The 20,911-nt window shown below is 44.7% G+C and overlaps 1 protein-coding gene across 1 annotated transcript in view; it reads left to right on the top strand.

The window, feature by feature from the left end:
* The window catches only part of CSMD2 (CUB and Sushi multiple domains 2), a 2,010,406-nt gene that overhangs the window by 762,750 nt on the left and 1,226,745 nt on the right, over positions 1-20,911 (top strand). Inside the window, exon 4 of the mRNA XM_069622557.1 lies at positions 15,941-16,135. Coding sequence (XP_069478658.1) covers positions 15,941-16,135 — 195 coding nt within the window. The remainder of the gene's footprint in view (positions 1-15,940; positions 16,136-20,911) is intronic.

Below are 20,911 nucleotides of genomic sequence, written 5' to 3'. Positions count from 1 at the left end.
TCAGGAAGAGAGTGTCGCACTAGTCGGGTTTAGATAGAGCGAGAGCTCTAGCCAGCGTTAGGCAACTGCTCATGGACAGGTAGGCTTTGCAGCCATAGATCAGTTTGTTAGTGTAGGCCGTGGATGAAGCCACACTGTTTACCTGTTTTTTGAGCGACAGAGCTGAGTCAAGGTAGACCCCCAGTGTTTTTATTTCTTTGGAGACATTGATAGTGCTGCCGTCAATGATGAAAGAAGAGTATCTAATATTGAGTTTATTCAGGCGCGCCTGGGGACCCAAGATCATCAACTACGTCTTGTCGTCGTTGAGGCAAAGACCATTAGTAGCCATCCAGGCCTGAATCTTAAGGTAGATGGTTTTTAGAAGTTTGGAATCGTGGTCGTAACAACCAGTGAGGGGGATGAGGACTTGAGTGTCATCTGCATTGTAATATTATAAACCTCAATAATGTGTAATGTGAAAACCCCTGAATGATGGAAAGCAAACACAGGATGCATGACAAGTGACTGACTCATGATCTGACACGCAATCTTACAATTCATCACTTCAACGTTACTAAATTGATCAACTTCAGAAGGGTGAAAGGCTGATTTATTGACACCTAGGATCTGCTGGTTACTCATAGATATCTGCTCTAGATGCATTCATCAGAGTGAGATATCTCGCTGAGGAGTTTAATGAGCTGTCCCACCTGGCTATCATTCACATGTGCACAGGACTCCCTTTCTACTAACCCTTCTTGAAGCCTTTCCCCTTATTTTGTTGAGGTTTTAATTTCTTCCAAGAATTAAACTGAACCAGCCTGAACCTCTCCCAACGTCTCTGAAGATGTGGCCATTAGAGGGGATTCAGGCAGATTGTGGCGGGATGGACAATCTCCCCGAATCTCAGTAGAGGAAATTGAGGCAGATTGTGGCTGGAAGGAACATCTCCCTGAATCTCAATAGAGGAGATTCAGGCAGATTGTGGCTGGAAGGAAAATCTCCCTGAATCTCAGTAGAGGAGATTCAGGCAGATTGTGACGGGAAAGTAAGTCTCCCCGCATCTCAGTAGAGGAGATTAAGGCAGATTGTGGCTGGAAGGAAAATCTCCCTGAATCTCATCAGAGGAGATTTGTGGTAGAAAACAAATAATTTCTGAGGTAGTACACACATACACACAGGGTTGGCAGAAAGTGTGAGAGCAAAGACACTGTAACCAAGTTCTGCCTTTGCATAGCATACATGCCTCGTGCCTCGTTCCTCCATGCCTCCCGCTCATGGACCGTACGCCCCAGCATTCTGTGATGCGTGTATCTGTCCGCACTGCACTAGTGTGCCTGCAGTACAATGTAGGGGTTATTAGTCAAGCCGATCTCCCTCACCTCACTAATATGTACATAACTGTTGGCCAATCAGAGATTTTAACACCAAGCTTCCCAATTTAAGAAAGGGTGTCACAGGACTAAAGGGTCCTGGCAAGAAATATTGATGCTTCTTTGTCTGTTTGGTAGGACTGCAGACAGATTATTCAAAGCAATGTTTACAGATATAAATTGCTTATTAAGATGTATGTTCATCCACTCAAAACACGCCTTGAAAAGTCTTTGTCAAATCCATTCCCAACGTGTCATGAGTGACCTCAGCTCACTGTTCTGAAACGGTGCATTTGTGTGTAATTTTTGTTTTACATGATTGCCTAAACAGTTGAACACAAACAACATCACGAAGGCACCCAGAACGCCTTTGCCCATCTACACACCTCCCTGAGTAGAGACACGCCCTACATGTAAATGTGATTTCTGAGGCTAAAATTTCAGGTAAACAATAGCTGGAAATTAAAAGTAGAAATCTATGTGAAAGGGCAATTCTGCTTGTTGTCTCACAAAAGTGTTTTGAGAGTGTTCAGCTCTCAGCTACACAAGACAAACGAAATCCATTGGGATGCATCTGGTCAATGAAATTTATAAAAACAAATGGAAACAACTCCCCACCCCCTTGTGATATCAATGTTATATACACCATTCATCCACAACATTCATTCCCGAGTCATACAAAAATACAACTCAACTATAAAGTACAAAAATACATATATGCAGAAAATATTACATTGTAAAAAAAGAAATGATTATAAAATGTTTTATAGTTCAACTCATTTACTAATTATTATAGATGCCTCTAAGCACATACCGACATGTTTCAACATGTAAACTATAATTTTACGCCCAGTCTTCATCAGGGTTTTGAATTCAATAATCCCGTAAGACTTTGCGGTGCATTATTAAGGCTTCCCATTTTCCGTTTTTGCTGGTATATACACATACATACAGACAGAAATCAATCTGCCTTCTGTCTGTAATTGTTTATAAAAACAGTAAAACAGGTCTTTCAGTCTGGTTCTCTATTGTGTCACTCATACAATGCAGGCAATCTCTTTGCAGATTGGCAGTAATGACAGTGTAAAGGTTGTATAAAAATAGCATTACAGTTCTTCAAATAGCTGACAGCATATATCTTAAGACAGCAGCAGTCACATGAGCAACCAGTTGTTGTTATGGCAATCATGGAGATAGCATTTCTTTCCTATATGGCTGCATGTGTGCTTTAATAAATGCATTTCTTTTTCTATTATAACAAATGCAGAAAAATACTGGTTGGAAATTATCTTATTATGTGACAAAAAATAAATGTGTATAAATACAGACGGAAATGACAGAAAAATAAATACCATAACACAGGGAGTCTTATGATGATATATATATATATATATATATATATATATATATATATATTCAATGAAAAAACTTTGTTAAGGGACTTTATGATTAAGTTGCACTAATAAAACTATGAAATTCAATGAAAAAACTTTGTTAAAGGGACGTTATGCTTAAGTTGCGCTACTAAAAACCTATGAAATTCAGTGAAAAAACATTGTTAAAGGGACGTTATGGTTCCAAGTAAAACCGAAAAACCCCTGAAATTCGCCAGTTATGTAAGCTAAGCAACCATAACTCGCGTCACCACTGTGCACCACTGTGCACTGCTATGACTAACACCCAGGACATCAAAGATGACATCACAAATGTCATTGATAAAATATCCCTTACCATATGTAAAGAGGACGTTGCAAACCACCTCACAGTTGAGTGACTTTATAAAGGAATTCAGCCTTCGGCTTTGTCTCTCTGTTTGGTTACTGACTCTATAACTGACGTAGCGGGTGCTAGCTCACATGTACTTCTTTTCCATAATTGCTACTCTGCAATCACCCAATCCACTGTTTTTTCTTGCATCATGGTTCACTAACATTTAGCTACTCTGTGCAGAACTTTCAACATGATGACCATATGAAATGACCATATAGATAGCCTTAAAATGGACGCTAACGTTTACGTCAACTCAGCTACCATGTGGACGCCATTTCAAGAGGGAGGTTCTTGCTGCACTGCTAGCCATTCCCTTTACCTTCGCTTATGTACTCTTTATGCCTAAGCCTCGTGGAGCCAACTTTTAATCTATGGTGTTGGTCTTCGCGTTTATCCTTATCATAGGCATGCTACTATTCTGACATGCTGGGGATGATCGCAACTTGAATAATGGTGCACCATCCACCATATTCAATTCTGAGTCAGTCATTTCTTGACCTATCCAGGTACATATTCATTCTCTACAAAGTAATGAATTTTCCTAAACTTAGTTTCAATTCATATCCAATAGGACCACATTCTCACCACATTTTTTGTGGTTTTTGTTTTAAGCCTAGCATTGATTTAACCACTTTTGTCAACCCACGAGTTTAACATTCATAGGGTCTGGATCACCATTCTTTCATGCTACTGCTACCATGTAAGTGCAATCTGGACCCTTTGGCCACTCTCTTCTCCTGCTACCCAATTCCTTATTGCACATATTCTTCTGCAGTTATTGTGATTCATTACCAAGACTTACCTTCACAGGACGGGTCACACAACTTGGTCACTTACTGCCATGCCAATCACAGGTAAGGTCATGTATTTTCTGGTGATCTAATGATTGCATAGAACACCAGAAATCCACAAACTTAGCTATAATAATGTATATTACACAGCCACGGTATGGTTAAATTGCTAATCCCATAGGAAGAGCACTTATTGGGCGGCTTATAACTTCGCTCCCCCTGGACGAATCCGCACCAAACTTTGCTGCAAAAATAGTATATGGCCCACTCTGAATTTTGCAAAGTTTGGTGAGGTGTGGTCTGGGGGGGCAAAGTTATAGGGGGGGTCCCAAAATGTCTTTTTTTCCCATAGACAGAATGAGCAAAAAACTTTGCTCACGCCTACAGCCCAAACCGCTGGACAGATTTTCACCAAATTTGCGGCAGGAGCAGCAGCTTGGTCCCGAGAGCGTGCTTTTGTAAATTTGGTGAAAATCCGACCAGTATTTTTTTTTTTTTAAATTACCAAACATTAGGTCACAAAAAATTAGTGATATCTATGTCCACTCTGCGGACACACTTCCCTGTTTGCTCCGCGGACAGGACACCTATTGGTTAATCGGATTGCGTCATGTCCGCGGATATGCGACGTGTCCGCTGATTGGATGGTGAAGAGCGTGATGTGCGTCAGATTTTTGGAAACGCCTGCCATCTTGGATTCGCGGACATTTGCCGGTATCCGCCAACATTGCGGTACAAACATATTAAAAAACACAACATTGCACTTGTCAAACTTATCAAATAATCTCTGGGGAGGCGAGGGGTGATGAGGATGGGATGGAATATGGCTGCAAGAAGCAAAAAAACTGGTGTTTTTTGCCGAGAACGTCGCAAACATTTCGGATGTTCGCAAACAGTCCTGTGAAGTTTGCGAACACCTCAGCATTACAGGGTTGGTGAAATGCAGTTCTTGGATGGCTTATAAATTTGGTGCATAACTTTAATCAGATTTTCTACTGCTTATATTTTCTATTAAAAACAGTCACAGTAATCCTTTTTCATATTAAAAACAGCCATCTTAATCCCTTTCTAAAGAGTCTGCCCCCCCCCGCCCCTCAGGCATCTGTTGCACACCACTTGGGGGCCCAGCCCCCAGTTGGAGCCCAGCCCCCCGATTTGAAGAACACAGATCTAAAGCCTGTTGTGTGCTTTGAAATACATGATAGCATGCTGATGGGCCTCGGTGGTATAGGATGTCCTAAATTGGGCGGAGACCAAACGCTCTAGTCTTACAGGATCTTGTTCATTAGCAGGAACCGCATAGCACAGCGATCCAAGATGCGCATCATCAGAAGTGGCCCTCTACTGCCCTGTCAAAGGATGTCCCTCATTCAAAGGAGCTGCATACTCCAGATACACTGGAAATGCTTCAATAGCGAGAACCGTGTGGCCCAGTGGAATATGGCCAGCTCAAGCTTTAAGGGTGCTATCCTCCTGTGACCCCGAAAGCACTTCAAGAACAATCAAATACCACTTAATAGGATAACCCTTAATGCAACGCCATTTGCTTCATTATAAATAGTGTGGTTGTGTTTATTATGCTTTTTTATTAGAATGATTCATCCATATTATTATCGGGGCATGTATTAAGTGCTGACATCGTTTTGAGAAGCAATGCAGCGATTTACAATCCTAGGGGGAAGAGGATGGTGAGGTGAGCCGAGAAACAAGGGAGTGGGGCTTTAGCAACAGGAAAGGGGGAAGAGGGGTAATTTGCCAGCAAGGGGTCTACAAGCAACCAGGGGAGTAAACAGTCAGGATCAGAGCACCCAGTCTCAAGTAGGATGGGGTTCAGGGTGTTTGGACCTAGATGCTAGGGTGGAGCCATTCCTTGAAGAGGAGGCTCTTGAGCTCCTTCCTGAACTGCAGAAGGACGTGGGCCAGTCTGATGTTGATGGGAAGGAGGTTCCAGAGTCTTAGGTCTTAGCCAGAGAAGTTCTGTCTTTTGGTTCTTTCTTTCTTGCACTGTTGGAGTTCAAGTATGCACATGTCTTTACTTCTGGTGGTTTGTAGGCCTCTGGAGATGCTAAGTTTGTCAGTGTGGTAGCTTTTGGACTAAATGATGCAACATGTTTTGCAGCGGGAGCCAGTGCAGTTTGATGAGGGTCAGGGTGATATGGATTAATTTTTGATGCCTTTGCTAAGTAGTGGTGCAGCATGAAGGACACATCTCTGGGGTGTCATGGGTGCAAGGATAGTCCTTGGAGGACCTTCCAAATGAACATTGCATCCTTCCAGGTGGGAGAGAACTAAGGCTTGGACAGCAGATCTGATGTTTTTTGTTTCTTTTTTTTTCTGGGATGGAGGGCTTGATCATTCGAAGGAGAGAACATTTGTACCAAACTGTTTGTGTCTTACTTCCTATGTGCTGTTTGAAGGAGAGGTGTCTGCTATGTTGAAGCCAAGGGACTTGCCACAGGTGATCAGCTGGGGTGTGACACCCTTGAGGGGAAAGCAGTGAGACAGGTCTGGATGTCAGTGTGTTCGGTGTTGTTGGTCAGGAGAAGGAATTTAGTCTTGGGGAGCCTGTGGTTGCCTTCAATAGAGGATATTTCGAAGTAGAGCTGCAGGTCATCTGCACATTGGTGGATATGGATGTTGGATGTTGTGGTGAGCGAGGGGGGTTCCAAGTAGTCCCATGTAAAGATTGAATATCACAGGGGAGAGGATGGATCCTTGCAGGACTTCACAGGTGATGGGTGCACACAGTGATCTGGAGGAGTACATTTGTAGAAACTGGTGGTGATTAGCAATGCATAATTTGAAACAGCTAGGACAATCGTGTTGATCAACATATGTCAGTTTAGCTTGTCAGTGAGTGTCTGGTGGTCTACTCTGTCAAATGCTGCACAGAGGGCAAGGAGAACCAGGAGGGAAGGATGCACACCCTCCAGGATTTAAGGGTGTTATTGATCACCTTGATGGTAGCTGTTTCTATGCTGCATTTGGGTCTGAAGCCAGATTGGTAGGATTGCAGGAGGTTGTTGGCTTGGATGTGTTGGAAGAGTAGCATGGCTACTGCTTTCTCAAGGATGTTATCTAGGAAAGGAAGATGGGTGATGGGGCAGTGGTTACTGAGGTTGTCAAGGTTCAGTGTTGGTTTCTTGAGAAGCAGAAGGATGTGCCCAGTCTTTTGGGTCAAGGGGATGGTGCCTTGAATTAGGGAGCTGTTGATGATTGTCAGGTACGCAAGGAATGCTTCAGTATGAAAGCTGTTGAGTACAGAGGCAGGGTGGATGTTCTCCACATACGATGCTGCCATGAGGGATGCTAGGGTGGCAGTGAGGTCTTCCATAGTGAGTGCCTTGAACGTTGTCCAGGAACTTTTGAGAGATGAGGTGTGTAGTGTGCAGTCAGTTGTAGCCTTGGTGTCAATGTATCAGGGAATCATGTGAATCTTGCTGATGAAGAAAGAGTTGATGGCAGTAGAGTTTTTGATGGAGTGTGGTACAGGTGGGTTGGCCAGAGACTTGATGCAGCGGGCACTGTTTTCATTGTTAGTCTTGGCTATGGCATTTTGGTAGTAGTTGACCTTGACAGTGGTGATCAGTCGTCTTGTCAGTAGTTCATAAGGTCTGCCCCATTATAAGCAGTGTGCTTTGTTTCTTAGGATCTAGTGCATTATAGGTGTGACAAATCAACTTCCGGGCACCAGTGGTCAAGGGACGAATATCGGTTTCTAAACCATCAATCAACCCCACACAACTAGTACAACAGGAGGGATCTGAACAGATTGTAATACAAGTGAATTATAAGATCTCCTTGTCCAATTTTGGTAATGTGGACGGAGCGGCAGGCTTATCTCCACAAGTTTGTGAATCGTTGGTTAGATGCAACACAGCGAAAATACAATTATTACCCAATGATAAAAGGGACTGTCCAGTCAAGGTTGTATTCAGATATCTACTTTATTATTACTACAACAGACAGTTCTAGCGCACTACAATTACAACCCACACTGTAAAGGAACAGAGAGTACAGACAGTTTCACGAAGGGATAGTTGGTAAAGTAATCAGTCTTACAGTTCAAAATTATTTAGTTCCAGCACCAAAGGGGCAAAGGGTCATAACTGTCTCTAGGGGCCTTGGGAGAAGGACCGGGGGGGGGGGCAGGACCACAATGTACCTGGTGCTGAAGATGTTCTTGGTGCTCGACAGCATCAAGGTGGTTCCAGGGTGAGACAGAGTTAGTGGTGGGAGATAAATGCGGATACCAGGCGGCAGGCAGGTCGGCAAGCAAGGCTGGACGGACGTCTTCAGGCTATCCAGCGCTGCGGTTTAGGGCCAGGAATAATTGTCTCTGTGCTGGTTGGTGGATCTTGAATGCTGGTCGAGACGTCTAAGATGGCTCTTGCGACTTTTCCATAGGAGGTGCTTAGTTATAGGAAGTATGCTCTGTTTCGTAGGACGTGCTCCACTATAGGCAGTGTGCTCTGTTCCAAAGGATGTGCCCTATTATGGGAAGTGTGCTCTGTTTTGTAGGATATCCTTTATTAAAAAAGTGTTCTCTGTTTCGTAGGACATGCTCTATTATAGGAAGTGTGCTTTGTTTTGTAGGATGTTCTCTATTACAGGAAGTGTGCTCTCTTTCATGGGATGTGCTCCATTATAGGCAGTGTGCTCTGTTTCGTAGGATGTACTCTATTACAGGAAGTGTGCTCTGTTTCATGGGATGTGCTCTATTATGGGAAGTGTGCTCTGTTTCGTAGGACGTGCTCAAATATAGGAAGTGTGCTCTGTTTTGTAGGATGTACTCTATTATAGGAAGTGTACTCTTTTTCATAGGATGTGCTCTATTATGGGAAGTGTGCTCTGTTTCATAGGACGTGCTCTATTATAGACAGTGTGCTCTGTTTCGTAGGACGTGCTCAATTATAGGAAGTGTGCTCTGTTTTGTAGGATGTACTCTATTATAGGAAGTGTACTCTTTTTCATAGGATGTGCTCTATTATGGGAAGTGTGCTCTGTTTCATAGGACGTGCTCTATTATAGACAGTGTGCTCTGTTTCGTAGGACGTGCTCAATTATAGGAAGTGTGCTCTGTTTTGTAGGATGTACTCTATTATAGGAAGTGTACTCTTTTTCCAGGGACGTCATTTAGGGGTCGCCAGAGGTCGCAACTGCGACCTCTGAGGTCTCCCTTGTGACCTCTGTGGTCTCCCTTGCAACCTCTAGAAAAACAAAAGAAAAACGTTTTTTTTTGTTGGTTTTTTTGTAATGCAAGCTCATGGGCTGTGGCCAGCACCATGTGGCTCTTTACTTCTGGAGTGGCTGGCTTTCATGTTAAAGCCCCTTAAAAAAAAGAAGAAAAATAAGAAAAGGAGTGCCACAAGTCTAACAGTTTCAGCACTGACACTAAATGAGAAAGATTAGAAATACCAAATAATGTGTCTTTCTGCAATTCCGTACAATAATTGCTAGGCTCATTAAATGTTTATTTCAGGCTCACTTCAGGAGGTGAGCCACTGATTTAGTCTGTTCTTAAACACCCCAACTCATCCTTTCATCCTTCTGAGGTTGATAAATGAGTACCAACACAGGTTGGGTGATATTGGGTGTATATTTTTTCTATATACATCGCATAAGCGTAAGTGCTATATAATAACACATCATTATCATTTGGTTATGGACGTATGCTTGGATTCTTAGTAATTCGGTAATATGGGCCTATACACACTGTTTTTAACGATACATATGGTGATCCATTCTTGTATGACATGTACATCACATTATAGTGATATTGTAACCATATTTTTTGTAGTGTACAATGCTATGTGATGCCACTTCCTGTTTTGTCAGTGGGTGAAAGGTCACGTTCCATCGCATCCCGCAATATCACTTCGGGGTGGGGTCAAATTACATCACTTCCTGTGATGTCACAAGGGGTCAAGGGTCGTGTGATGTCACTTCCGCTACCCCTGGCTTTTTGGTGAAATGACGTGCCTGTCTTTTTCATAGGATGTGCTCTATTATAGGCAGTGTGCTCTGTTTCGTAGGACGTGCTCTATTATAGGCAGGGTGCTCTGTTTCGTAGGACGTGCTCTATTATAGGCAGTGTGCTCTGTTTCGTAGGATGTTCTCTGTTATAGGCAGTGGTCTCTGTCTTATAGCGTGTGCTCCATGTAGTCAGCATTAGCATGTGTCTTCTTGGTTATAAGCAGTATTGCTGAGCTCATCATGTGTACGCCATTACATGCAGTGTTGTCTGTGTCGCAGGCTGGGCTCCATTACACGCCGTGTGCTCTATTATAGCCAGTGTTCTGCAGTGTCACTGTCTGTGAATCTTTACAGGCAGTACGTGCTGCTTTTTTACAGGCTCTGCCCGCTCCTTCATACGGCGCGGTGCGCTCCTGTGCAATATGCTCCGCTTCACTGGAGGGGCCTCTCTGCTCGAATGTGCTCAGTACTCTGGCATTTCACACTCGGATCTCTTCAGTAAATACCGCACACTTCTCCCAAAATAGAAGAGCGAGTCCTGCAGTAAAATGCATGTAAAGGTCACAGGCATAATACAAGAGATGGAGGCAACGGCAGGAGCAGCTGAGTCTTTCTTTCTTTCTTTCTTTCTTTCTTTCTTTCTTTCTTTCTTTCTTTCTTTCTTTCTTTCTTTCTTTCTTTCTTTCTTTCTTTCTTTCTTTCTTTCTTTCTTTCTTTCTTTCTTCCTTTCTTTCTTTCTTTCTTTCTTTCTTTCTTTCCTTCCTCCGTCCCTCCCTCCCTCCTTCCTTCCTTCCTTCCTTCCTTCCTTCCTTCCTTCCTTCCTTCCTTCCTTCCTTCCTTCCTTCCTCCCTCCTTCCTCCCTCCTTTCTTCCTTCTTTCCTCCCTCCCTTCCTCCTTCCCTCCCTCCCTCCTTTCCTCCCTCCCTCCCTCCCTCCTTTCCTCCCTCCCTTCCTTCCTTCCTTCCTTCCTTCCTTCCTTCCTTCCTCCCTCTCTCCCTCCTTCCCTTCCTCCCTCCCTTCCTTCCTTCCTTCCTTCCTTCCTTCCTTCCTTCCTTCCTTCCTTCCTTCCTCCCTTCCTTCCTTCCTTCCTTCCTTCCTCCCTCCCAGCCTCCCTCCCTCCTTTCTTTCTTCTTTCCTCCTTCCCTCCTTCCCTCCCTCCCTCCTTTCCTCCCTCCCTCCCTCCCTCCCTCCTTCTCTCCCTCCTTCCCTTCCTCCCTCCCTCCCTCCCTCCCTCCCTTCCTCCCTTCCTTCCTTCCTTCCTTCCTTCCTTCCTTCCTCCCTCCCTTCCTTCCTTCCTTCCTTCCTTCCTCCCTCTCTCCCTCCTTCCCTTCCTCCCTCCCTCCCTTCCTTCCTTCCTTCCTTCCTTCCTTCCTTCCTTCCTTCCTTCCTTCCTTCCTTCCTTCCTTCCTTCCTTCCTTCCTCCCTTCCTTCCTTCCTTCCTTCCTTCCTCCCTCCCAGCCTCCCTCCCTCCTTTCTTTCTTCTTTCCTCCTTCCCTCCTTCCCTCCCTCCCTCCTTTCCTCCCTCCCTCCCTCCCTCCCTCCCTCCTTCCATTCCTCCCTCCCTCCCTCCCTTCCTCCCTTCCTTCCTTCCTTCCTTCCTTCCTTCCTTCCTTCCTTCCTTCCTTCCTTCCTTCCTTCCTTTCTCCAGTGTTTGCCTTGTCCCTGTCATATGCTTCACATGTACACTGGGTGATGGAGATGTGGGGGGAGATGGACAAATCAAAATGTATTATTGCAATGTTGACTAAGAAAGCTGATGCGCACCCTAAATGGAAGCACACACACCCTGTCTCTATATGGGGGTGCTGTCCCCAGATCAGCGGTGCTGTGCTACCTGTCTAAAACGAAAGGAGAGAGAAACTGTTCATCCGCTAAACTATAAATGGTGTATACTGTTAAAAAAAAAAAAAAAAAAAAAAAAAACACTAGGTAGCTTTCAAGTAAGACCCAATTGTTCTCTTTTGTCAGAATCAGAAACTTCCAGAGGGAATATCGTTACATACATTCCTTTATGTACCCGCAATGCAGTGTGTCTTGATGGAGTGCGGGTTAAGTGTAATAGCACGGTGAACTATGCTTTGGAAAAAGGAGTGATGACAGAATACATTGTGTGCACCACCCAATGCACACACCCAAGCAGGGTAGTGCAAGCTTTAACAACGTGTATTCATGTACATGAAAGGCTATCAGGGAACAAGGGCTGACTGATTTCACTGAGGATTCAGCTACTGTGTCGTCTTCTTCAGGACCAAGCGCTTAATGTGCCTTCCTTTTATGAAGGGATCCATTGATCAACTGGATGACGCTCCAGCGTCCATCCCATGACCTTCCAACTCTTGTGGGTTCTGTATCTTAAATTGTTGTAGAGAAAAGAGGAGGTTTTGTGATCTTGTCCTGGGAAATCACCCATGATCTTGGCAATGAAGATGGCATCAATGTCTTGTGCCGGGATGAGGTTGGTGATGTCTGCTGCATAGGTGATAGTTGAGCTGATGCTGACGAGCATCAACTTCCGTTATATGGACCGTGAGGAGGTGCTGACAGGCTTGGAGCTAATGTGGGTGAGGTTACTGCATTGCAGAGCCCATGCCTTAGAGCAGTGGTCTTCAAACTTTTTTGGCCAGGGCCCCCCTGAGCAAAATTTGGGCAGGTCGGGACCCCCCAGAAATGCCAAATGGACAGTATATATTGCGCGCCGTCACCTGCTCCCATCACAGTCGCTGGGCTCCCTCATCCCACTCCTACCCAGTCGCTGGTCTCTCCCCACCCCATCACACACCCTGGGCTCTCCCCACTCTGCTCCCACCACTATCCCATGGTTCCCGCCCATTGGGCTCCCACCATAATCCCTGGGTTCCCCCATCCCGTTCCCAACAGTCTGAGGGCAAGTGGCGGCTGGTGATTTTTTTTTTCTTTTTTTTTTTTAAGTGGAGGGCATAACTATTTCTGCCAAAAATGCAATACCGACCGAGCATAGTGAGGGAGCTCGAACCAATAAGGGGAGGTTAGGGGGGGTTTCCCCCTGTGAATTTTTTTAAATAATGGGTTAAAATGTTGCATTGTAGAGCATACTTTGAACAAAAAATGGGTAAATAGCCAAACAGTTTGCAATTGGTGCTGGGAGTCCAGGGGGCAGGCATTGATATTGATATTTATATTTTATTTCTATCGCGCTCGTACACAAGTGTTTCAGAGCACAAGGCAAGGGAGGGGAACAGAGGAGAAGAAAACAGCGATCTTACTAGGCCCAGTAACATTGAGAACGCACAAGTGCGAGGGGGAGGGGAAAAGTGCATTGAAGGGGGGAGAAGTGGAAAGTGCGAAGCAGAGGAGAAACAGATAAATAGCAATAAATAAATAAATAATAAAGGCAACAAACAGTGGTAGTGCAGCCAGCAATTTGCAAGTGCTACGTTTAAGGCAGCAGACAGGGTAGGTCTGAGAAGTGCACACATTCATACTGCAATCACTCTATCATTCACATGAGCATCCTTCACCATACACTCACTCATAACATAAGCATACACGCATCCATACACATGTTTAAATACAAACAATGAACATAAGCGTACCTTCTGCATTGGCCTGCGTGTGGGTGCTGAAACGGCCTGCTCTGGCTGCTCTGTCCGTATGTGCAAGGAGGCGCAGGAGCTCCCCCTCAGACATACAGACATGCAGTGCCCCAGCCAGCATTTCCAATGAGCTATGCAATGCTGGCGAAGCAAAACGCCCCAGCACTTGCATGGCTCAGTGAGCATGTGCGGCTGGGGAACTAAACTAAACTGTCAAAGGGAAACTGTTTCCCTTTGACAGTTCAGCCAGCCCAGGAGCACTCCATTAGCTAGATAAAACAGTTGAGGGAGTGCTCACTGTTTCACTGGGCTGGCTCCTTAGCTCCTCCATAATGGGTGAGGGGCCACTGGGTGGGCGCCCCCTCGCCATTATGGATGAGCCGCCAGGCTCGGACAGGCCTATAGGGCAATGCCTGTATCAAAAATGTAAAATGCTAGTGTGGGCCAGTCAAAATGGGCCACCATTTTGGCCAATGTGGACCAGTTTGATGAGTTACTTAACTATGCAGTTAGTAATGTTGACCGTTGTTGCTGAATATATCACAATTTACTTACATTTTAACACAAAGCACCCCCTTGGGTACTATTGAAACAGTGGGCTTCATTAGAACTCTGGCGGTAGCTGTGCTGGTAAAACCGGCACGGCTGCCGCTGGAGTTGCATCCGCATCCGGCATCCGCGTCCGGCACCCGCGAATGGGCAATTACCAGGTCATGCCGAGTTAGGCGGACATAATTGACCTTTCGTGGGTGCCGGTACCGGTAGATCCCCATTCCCATTGAGCCCTATAGGGCTCAATGGGAATGGGGGGCTCGGATGCACCGGCAACGTTCGTAACGGTGCCGGTGCAGCCAACGAACTGTGCTCGCGGGTGCCGCACGGCCTACCAGGTCAGACCTGGTGGGCTGGCAGGCACACGCAAGCACAACTCTTACTATGGCGGTACGGTAGCAACGGTGCCAGTAGCTTACCGGCACCGTTGTTACCATACAGCCATAGTTGTAATGATGCCCAGTCTGTGACTAAAGGAATGAATATCCATTTACAACTGTGGGTCACTTTTTCATTGTTGCCTGAGACAGTTTCATGCTTCAGCCCGACCATGTGAGCCACCCCTATCATTTCTACGAATCTAAAAAAAAAAAAAAAAAAATTGCTTTTTTTTTTAAATTTTTTTTTTTTTAAATTCATGATGAGATCTCAGGGCCCCCCAGGGATGCACCCGCGGACCCCTAGGGGGTCGCGACCCACAGTTTGAATACCGCTGCCTTAGAGGATGGGCGATGTTGTTGCTGTTGCCTGTTGACGGTGGCGATGACCTGTGGGGACGGAGGAAGACAACACATGTTGGTGCATGCTTACCTGTTGTCTGAGCAGGAGTTTGGTCTCTGGGTCCTCCCCGTCTGAACTGATCTAAACAGAGATTGCCTTTCACTTTGGATGTCCAGGAGAGAGACAGCCTTAATCCAAGAGTTAAGAGCAGAAAGGAAGAGGCAGGGCTAAACATTTGGGTGGGGCTTAGGCCAAGCTACCCAGATCTACTTGTACCCGCTCACCAACTGCAAGGAAAAGAAGCTGGAGGGCTGCTTAAGTGAGGGAAATGGGTGGCAGTGAATAAAAGGTGGGCAGGGCTTAGGCTACGGGACCTAGATCCACTTGCACCTGCTCACCAATTTATGAAGCTGGATGACATGTTCTCAACTTTGGCTTTCTCAAGACCGGATATAACACTGCTTTCCTCAATCTCTTATACATTTAGCAAAAAAGGAAAGCAATAAAAAGGACTTTTTGGTGTTCCCTAGACAAAATGGCAACTCCTCTGGTTTGTTTCGTCTTCATAAGCAAAGAACAGGCCAACATGCCTTTAGGGTCAAATAATTTAAAAGGAGCCTTGTAATATATAAATTCTACGGGTCAAGTACACATGGGGCCCTGTGGGGATCGAGACAGTTGTTATCGCCATGTTTAGTCGGCTCTAAGATTTCCTCTCTACGTTAAGAATGCTCACAAGCTCCTTGAGAGTTGTTTTTGTCGTAAGCAAATTTCACAAGCGATACACTGTGTTGTAAATTGAAGTGCACCATATAGGCATATCGGATTTGCCCTGGAGACTCTGGCAAAAGATTCAGGGGAGCATTTGTGTTTAAAGTGTCTGTAGATGGAAATCCAGGTCCAAGTAAGGTAAGGAAGTGTATGCAGGCTAGAAACGGCAGAAATAAACAAGAAGCAATAAGGTTAGGGATTAATTGACTTATTACTTTAGAGCAGGATTTTAGATGTATTGCCGGCGGAGCGCAGTAGTTATGTTATGTTACGGTATGTTCCTATGCTTTTGTACTGTGCTGGATTACGTCCATAGTAGTTTCAAAACGCTGATGCTTGTCCGTGGCATATTGTGCTTCATAAACCATGCTCTGTCGAGATTTGAACAAGCTGTGTATGGCTTACCCTGCCTTTCTCTCTTTTTTTCATAACAGTATTACCAAGTCACACTTGTGGTAACCCGGGACGGTTGCAGAACGGGGTGCAGCAAGGAACGACGTTCAGCATCGGCGACAAGGTCAGATACAGCTGCAACGTGGGCTACTTCCTGGAAGGACACGCCCTGTTGACCTGCGCGTCCAGCTCCGAGAGCAGCGCCTCATGGGACTTCCCGCTCCCCTCCTGTCGAGGTAGGCCTGGTCCCGGCGCGGCAGCGCTGCAACCAGAAGGAAAGCTGGAGTGTGTGGGCAGTTAGGCTCCGAAATTATTCTGCTCCTAAGCTTCAAAATCATTGTATTGTGACAGAGTATTAAGTATGATAATATGCACTTTTGGGAAGCTGAAGGAAAAAAAATCCAAAACGGTGCTGTGCACTTTAGTTGAAAGTGTGATAAGGTGGCAATTAAGCAACAAAGGAAGCCATTTAATAAGAGAGAGGTTGATCCTGCTGCAGGCGGCGCGGTGCCCTCCTGTGCAATATGCACGTTTAGGCCTCCCCTGAACTCAATGGAAAGCAACAGAAACATAGGAGTTCAACTGTGCGTGTCGCAACATGAACTCAAATGCTTAACAAAAGGGTGGTTATTTTATTATTTTTAAATTGAAACAAAAACAAAACTAGAGAGAAAGTCAAAAGAGCAGAAGCCATGGGGGTCAAACGTGAAGAGAAAAGCTTCTGCAAGGGTGCAATTAAAATTGAATGCCAATGTTTATGCGTGCACCAGTACTCTACTATTCAGTTCAATCTATAGCTCATGCTATATATCTCCATAGCTCTCTCTCTCCATCTCTCTTGCTGTCTCTCCCTCGCTCTCTCCTTCCATCTCTCCCCCATCTCTCGCTCCATCTGTCCCTCTCCACCTCTCTCTCTCTCTCTCTCTCTCTCTCTCTCTCTCTCTCTGTCTCTCTCTCTCACTCTCTCTCTCTCTGTATATATATATATATATATATATATATATATATATATATATATATATATATATATATATATATATATATACATATATTACACAGCCTGCACTAGCACCCGTGTAGTTATGGTTAAGATGCTCAAAGATTACGGCCCTCATTACAACTCAGGCAGTAAGGGGTTTACGGCGCCGTAATCAGCGCCGACCCTTACCGCTTGAGTACGAGGTCCCTTAGCGCCATGGAGGACTTAACACCTGCTTTTAGCAGGTGTTAAAATCCATGGCGCTAAGGGACCACGGAGTTAATTACGCCACCGTAATTTACGGTGGCGTAATTAACTCCTTCCCCACTCCCATTATGCCCTATGGGGCAAAAATGGGAATGGGGAAGGGTAAATGGGACATGGGGATTTACCGCCCCACTCACCTCGGAATGGGGCAGTAAATCCCCATTCCGCCATGGCGTAAACGTAGTTTACGCCATGGCGGTAAAGTCACAACCCAGGCGGTAACTTACCGCCTGGGTTGTAATGAGGCCCTACATCACAAATTACCTTACCGATGACACCAATGATGACATCACAAATGCTATTACTACTGTGTAACAATGCAAATATGCAAATGGGAAATGCAAATATGCAAATGGAAGGCCTTGTAAGGAACTCATGGTAGCAACAGCAAAGACAAACACAAGTGATCACCGTTCCAGGGTGTTTATTAAACTATATAGGAAGGTTTGAAAAATGTCTATTCTAAACCTAAATCTAAGATGGGAGCAGGCTATGGTCATCAATTAATAATAAGGCATTCCTAGTGGTGTCTTGTCAAATAAAAATGGCCTATCCTAAATAAAACCTATTGCCAATCCTTATGCTAAATACAAAAGAGTGTGGGATAATGTTCACAAGAAAGAAGGAAGCATTTATGAATAATAAGTCAGGATTCGGTAGCCGGGGGTCTCCCTTCTCCATGCTTTGAGCACGGAACAAGGTAGGATGCCGGAGGATAGCACACGCTCGTGTTTTCCCAGCACGAGCCAACAGTTCCGCTCTAAGCTATCAGGGTCTTTAGTGGTTAAGTCTCTTTTCTACAAAAAGTCTCTTGCCTCGGTGGACCTGATGTGTCCAAAAATAATAAACAAAGAGTTCCTTTTCACATGTGCCTGGCGTGATGCCTTTTCACCCCTACATCCCCCTCTTCCAGGCTCAGACCCTTCTCAATTTTAGCCTCCCGCCGTCGGGTTTACTAGGGTTTCTCAAAACAATTTCTTCTGTGACATTCACAAATCTTAATGTCTTATTAAGCAGTTTGCTGTGGACATCCCTCTGCCGGGTTCACTCTTGTCAACACTCTATTCATTGTGAATTCAACCTTTGCTGCCTTTTCATCTGCGTCCCTCCGTCGTGTTCACGCCTGCCAAATGTGTTAATCACACAGTTCTTAAACAGTTCTTTGGTGCAGGATTCACTTCCCTTAGCTTTACTATCATCTGCCGGTCAAAGACTTTCCACTGTAGACAGGATTTTAAAAGACCCCTGTATGACCACTTTGACACCTTTCTCGCCTTTCCAAAGGCCTTCTGGTAATGGTAGTTTCAAGAATAGGGTAATCACCCAGAGCTTCCCAAGTGGGCACCCACGTGCAGAGACGTCTTTATGGGAGAGCAAAAGGGGCACTTGCCCCGGTCCCCTACCTTGGAGGGGGCTCCACAATGCTGTCTGATCTTAAGAAGTCATTTCACATTGTTTACAAAAGTTAATAACACACGTCAGGATATTTTATGGTATGCTGTTTATGGCATGCTGCTAAGGTTCTAAAGACAAACTATTGCCTCTTTGTTGTTGACAGGTACATTTTGCCCTGATCAATTCATCCTGTAATGCTTTCTGTGTTCACTGTAGTATACATGGTTTCTGTGTTCACTATATGGCATAACTATTGTAGCATTCTCACCTTTCCGTGGGGGTAATATTGATCATGTGCAGTAACCAAAGTTGAAATGTATATTAATGAAAGTAAGTGCTGCGATGTGTTTATATGCAAGATTATGAATACCAAATTACAGCAAGGTCGGCCCAGCCTTCCCTATGTCTGAAGTTAATACATCTGCATGTGTATGTACTTTGTTTTGTAGCACAACAGGTGTTATTCTCAGCAATGCACCTGCATCAGATAGTGGATGCTATAAAACATAGCATCAGTGTAGTGAAGGTCTAGAAATTGGTTTGTTCAGATGGGGAGTTGTAAAGCCTAGGCAGCCCCCTATAATGAGGAGCATAAGTGTTAGTCTGAGAGGTGATTAGGTAGCCAAACTTAAGACTGTGGACTAAAGTGTTCATGCTTGTATCCTGGTTTTGCTAGCAGACGACACAGTGATCCTGGGCAAATCTTATATTACTCACATTACTGTGCTGTATTCTGTGGAAAGGTTTGCATTCTTGCGTGCTGGTGGCATTGTTTAGCCCATTATCTGATCTTTCTTTTTATGTAGGCCATTTGAGAGGAAACGGTTCTACTCAGAAGAGAGCAGACCAGATATCACATGCCTCTCCTAAATTGTCTGCTAAATTGACACAAAAAAACGTTTTTCCTTTTGTACAATTCAAAGGTTGTTCTACATATTTATTAATAACAATTACAGCAGTCTTTTGGGCATATGACAAGCTTCAAAACAAGAAATTAAAACCCAGATGAAATCTTTCAAGCTCACATCAATAATTATGCTGGCACTTACTCCTCTTGATGATGGAGACAGTAAAGATAGAATACTTCCCATTTTGCATGATATGCTTATGATGGCTTGTATTTAAAATTTGACATATTGGGTTATGTGATTTGTGTACTTTCCAAATCAGTTCTATAAAATGGGATTATTTAATTTCATGGTAAGAACTGGAAAGGAAAGTGATAATGTGCATACATTGCTGAATGGGCGCAAATCCCAGATTCCCTGCTCAACCAGTGTGATCCTGGGCATCTCATGTAATCTGATATTGCCTAACCTGTCATAATTGCCAGTCCCTAAACCTTTCAAAATTGCCATCCTTTCATTATCAATGTATGATCTTCAAAAAATCCTCACTCATGGGTTCACTGGCTATAGTTTTGCTTTCTCTATAATAATAGTGAGCATTGATGTATAGCACACTAAAGAAACGTGTTTCTTTGCTCTCTAATGGCAACATAACGGGAAAACAATGTCCCTCTTGTAATATCAGTCTGTCAGGATATGGACACCTTCCCAGTAGCTTCTAATCGTCATCCACTATCCATGTTCTGGTACGGGAGGCTTTATTTCTCCTTGCTTTCAATTGGTCTCCTGTATCCCCGATTGAGCATGTTTGCATTTAGCGAGGCAGATGATTAGTCCTCTGTCTATTCTGGATTGTGTGCACCTTTTTCATGTGTACTGCGGCCTGCATTTATGCTACGGCCGGTATACCTTCCCCGTGGCTCCGACTGATGCTAGAATACAAGTCATGGACTGTTACTGTTGGCCTTGAAATGCTACTTGTTCAAGATTCTGATTACAGCAAGAATGAAGAGGGTAACGATACTAAAAGGGAGTGTCCATGCCTATTTTGATCACTGTGAGGCAGAATATCAAGATATGTGTTATGGTCGAGACGAATGGAGCACTGCCAGATATTCTGGATTCATTCATTCCTTTGTTCGGTGGAGGGGGGCCCCAAACGTATCTTTGCCCCGGGCCCCAAAACTGTTTAAGATGGCCCTGCCCATGCGGCACCTGACTCCTCTGTAGCTGTTTCCCCCTCACTTTCTTCAATTAGCCGTTTGCTACTTTTGCTCAACACCGTTTGGTTTCTTATGAACTCTCCCCTCGACTCACCGGCTGTGATGAACCGCTTCACTTTTCTTGTCTCTGGCATCAAGGCCAGAACCACAGTGGCAAGCGTCTCTCCCGGATTTATTATCAACAGAGGAAGGCCCTGTGTACCATTGACATCAGCTGCAACACACTCTGACTATTGCTTGCTGTTTTATGATCCCTTCTGCTGAGGTTTCACGGACCTGGGTTGGACAGGGCAAGGTTGC

This window comes from Ambystoma mexicanum, chromosome 11, assembly GCF_040938575.1.
Source record: "Ambystoma mexicanum isolate Mex_15411 chromosome 11, UKY_AmexF1_1, whole genome shotgun sequence".
NCBI classification, from domain to species: Eukaryota; Metazoa; Chordata; class Amphibia; order Caudata; family Ambystomatidae; genus Ambystoma; species Ambystoma mexicanum.
This window is presented reverse-complemented; position numbering and strand designations above follow the sequence as displayed.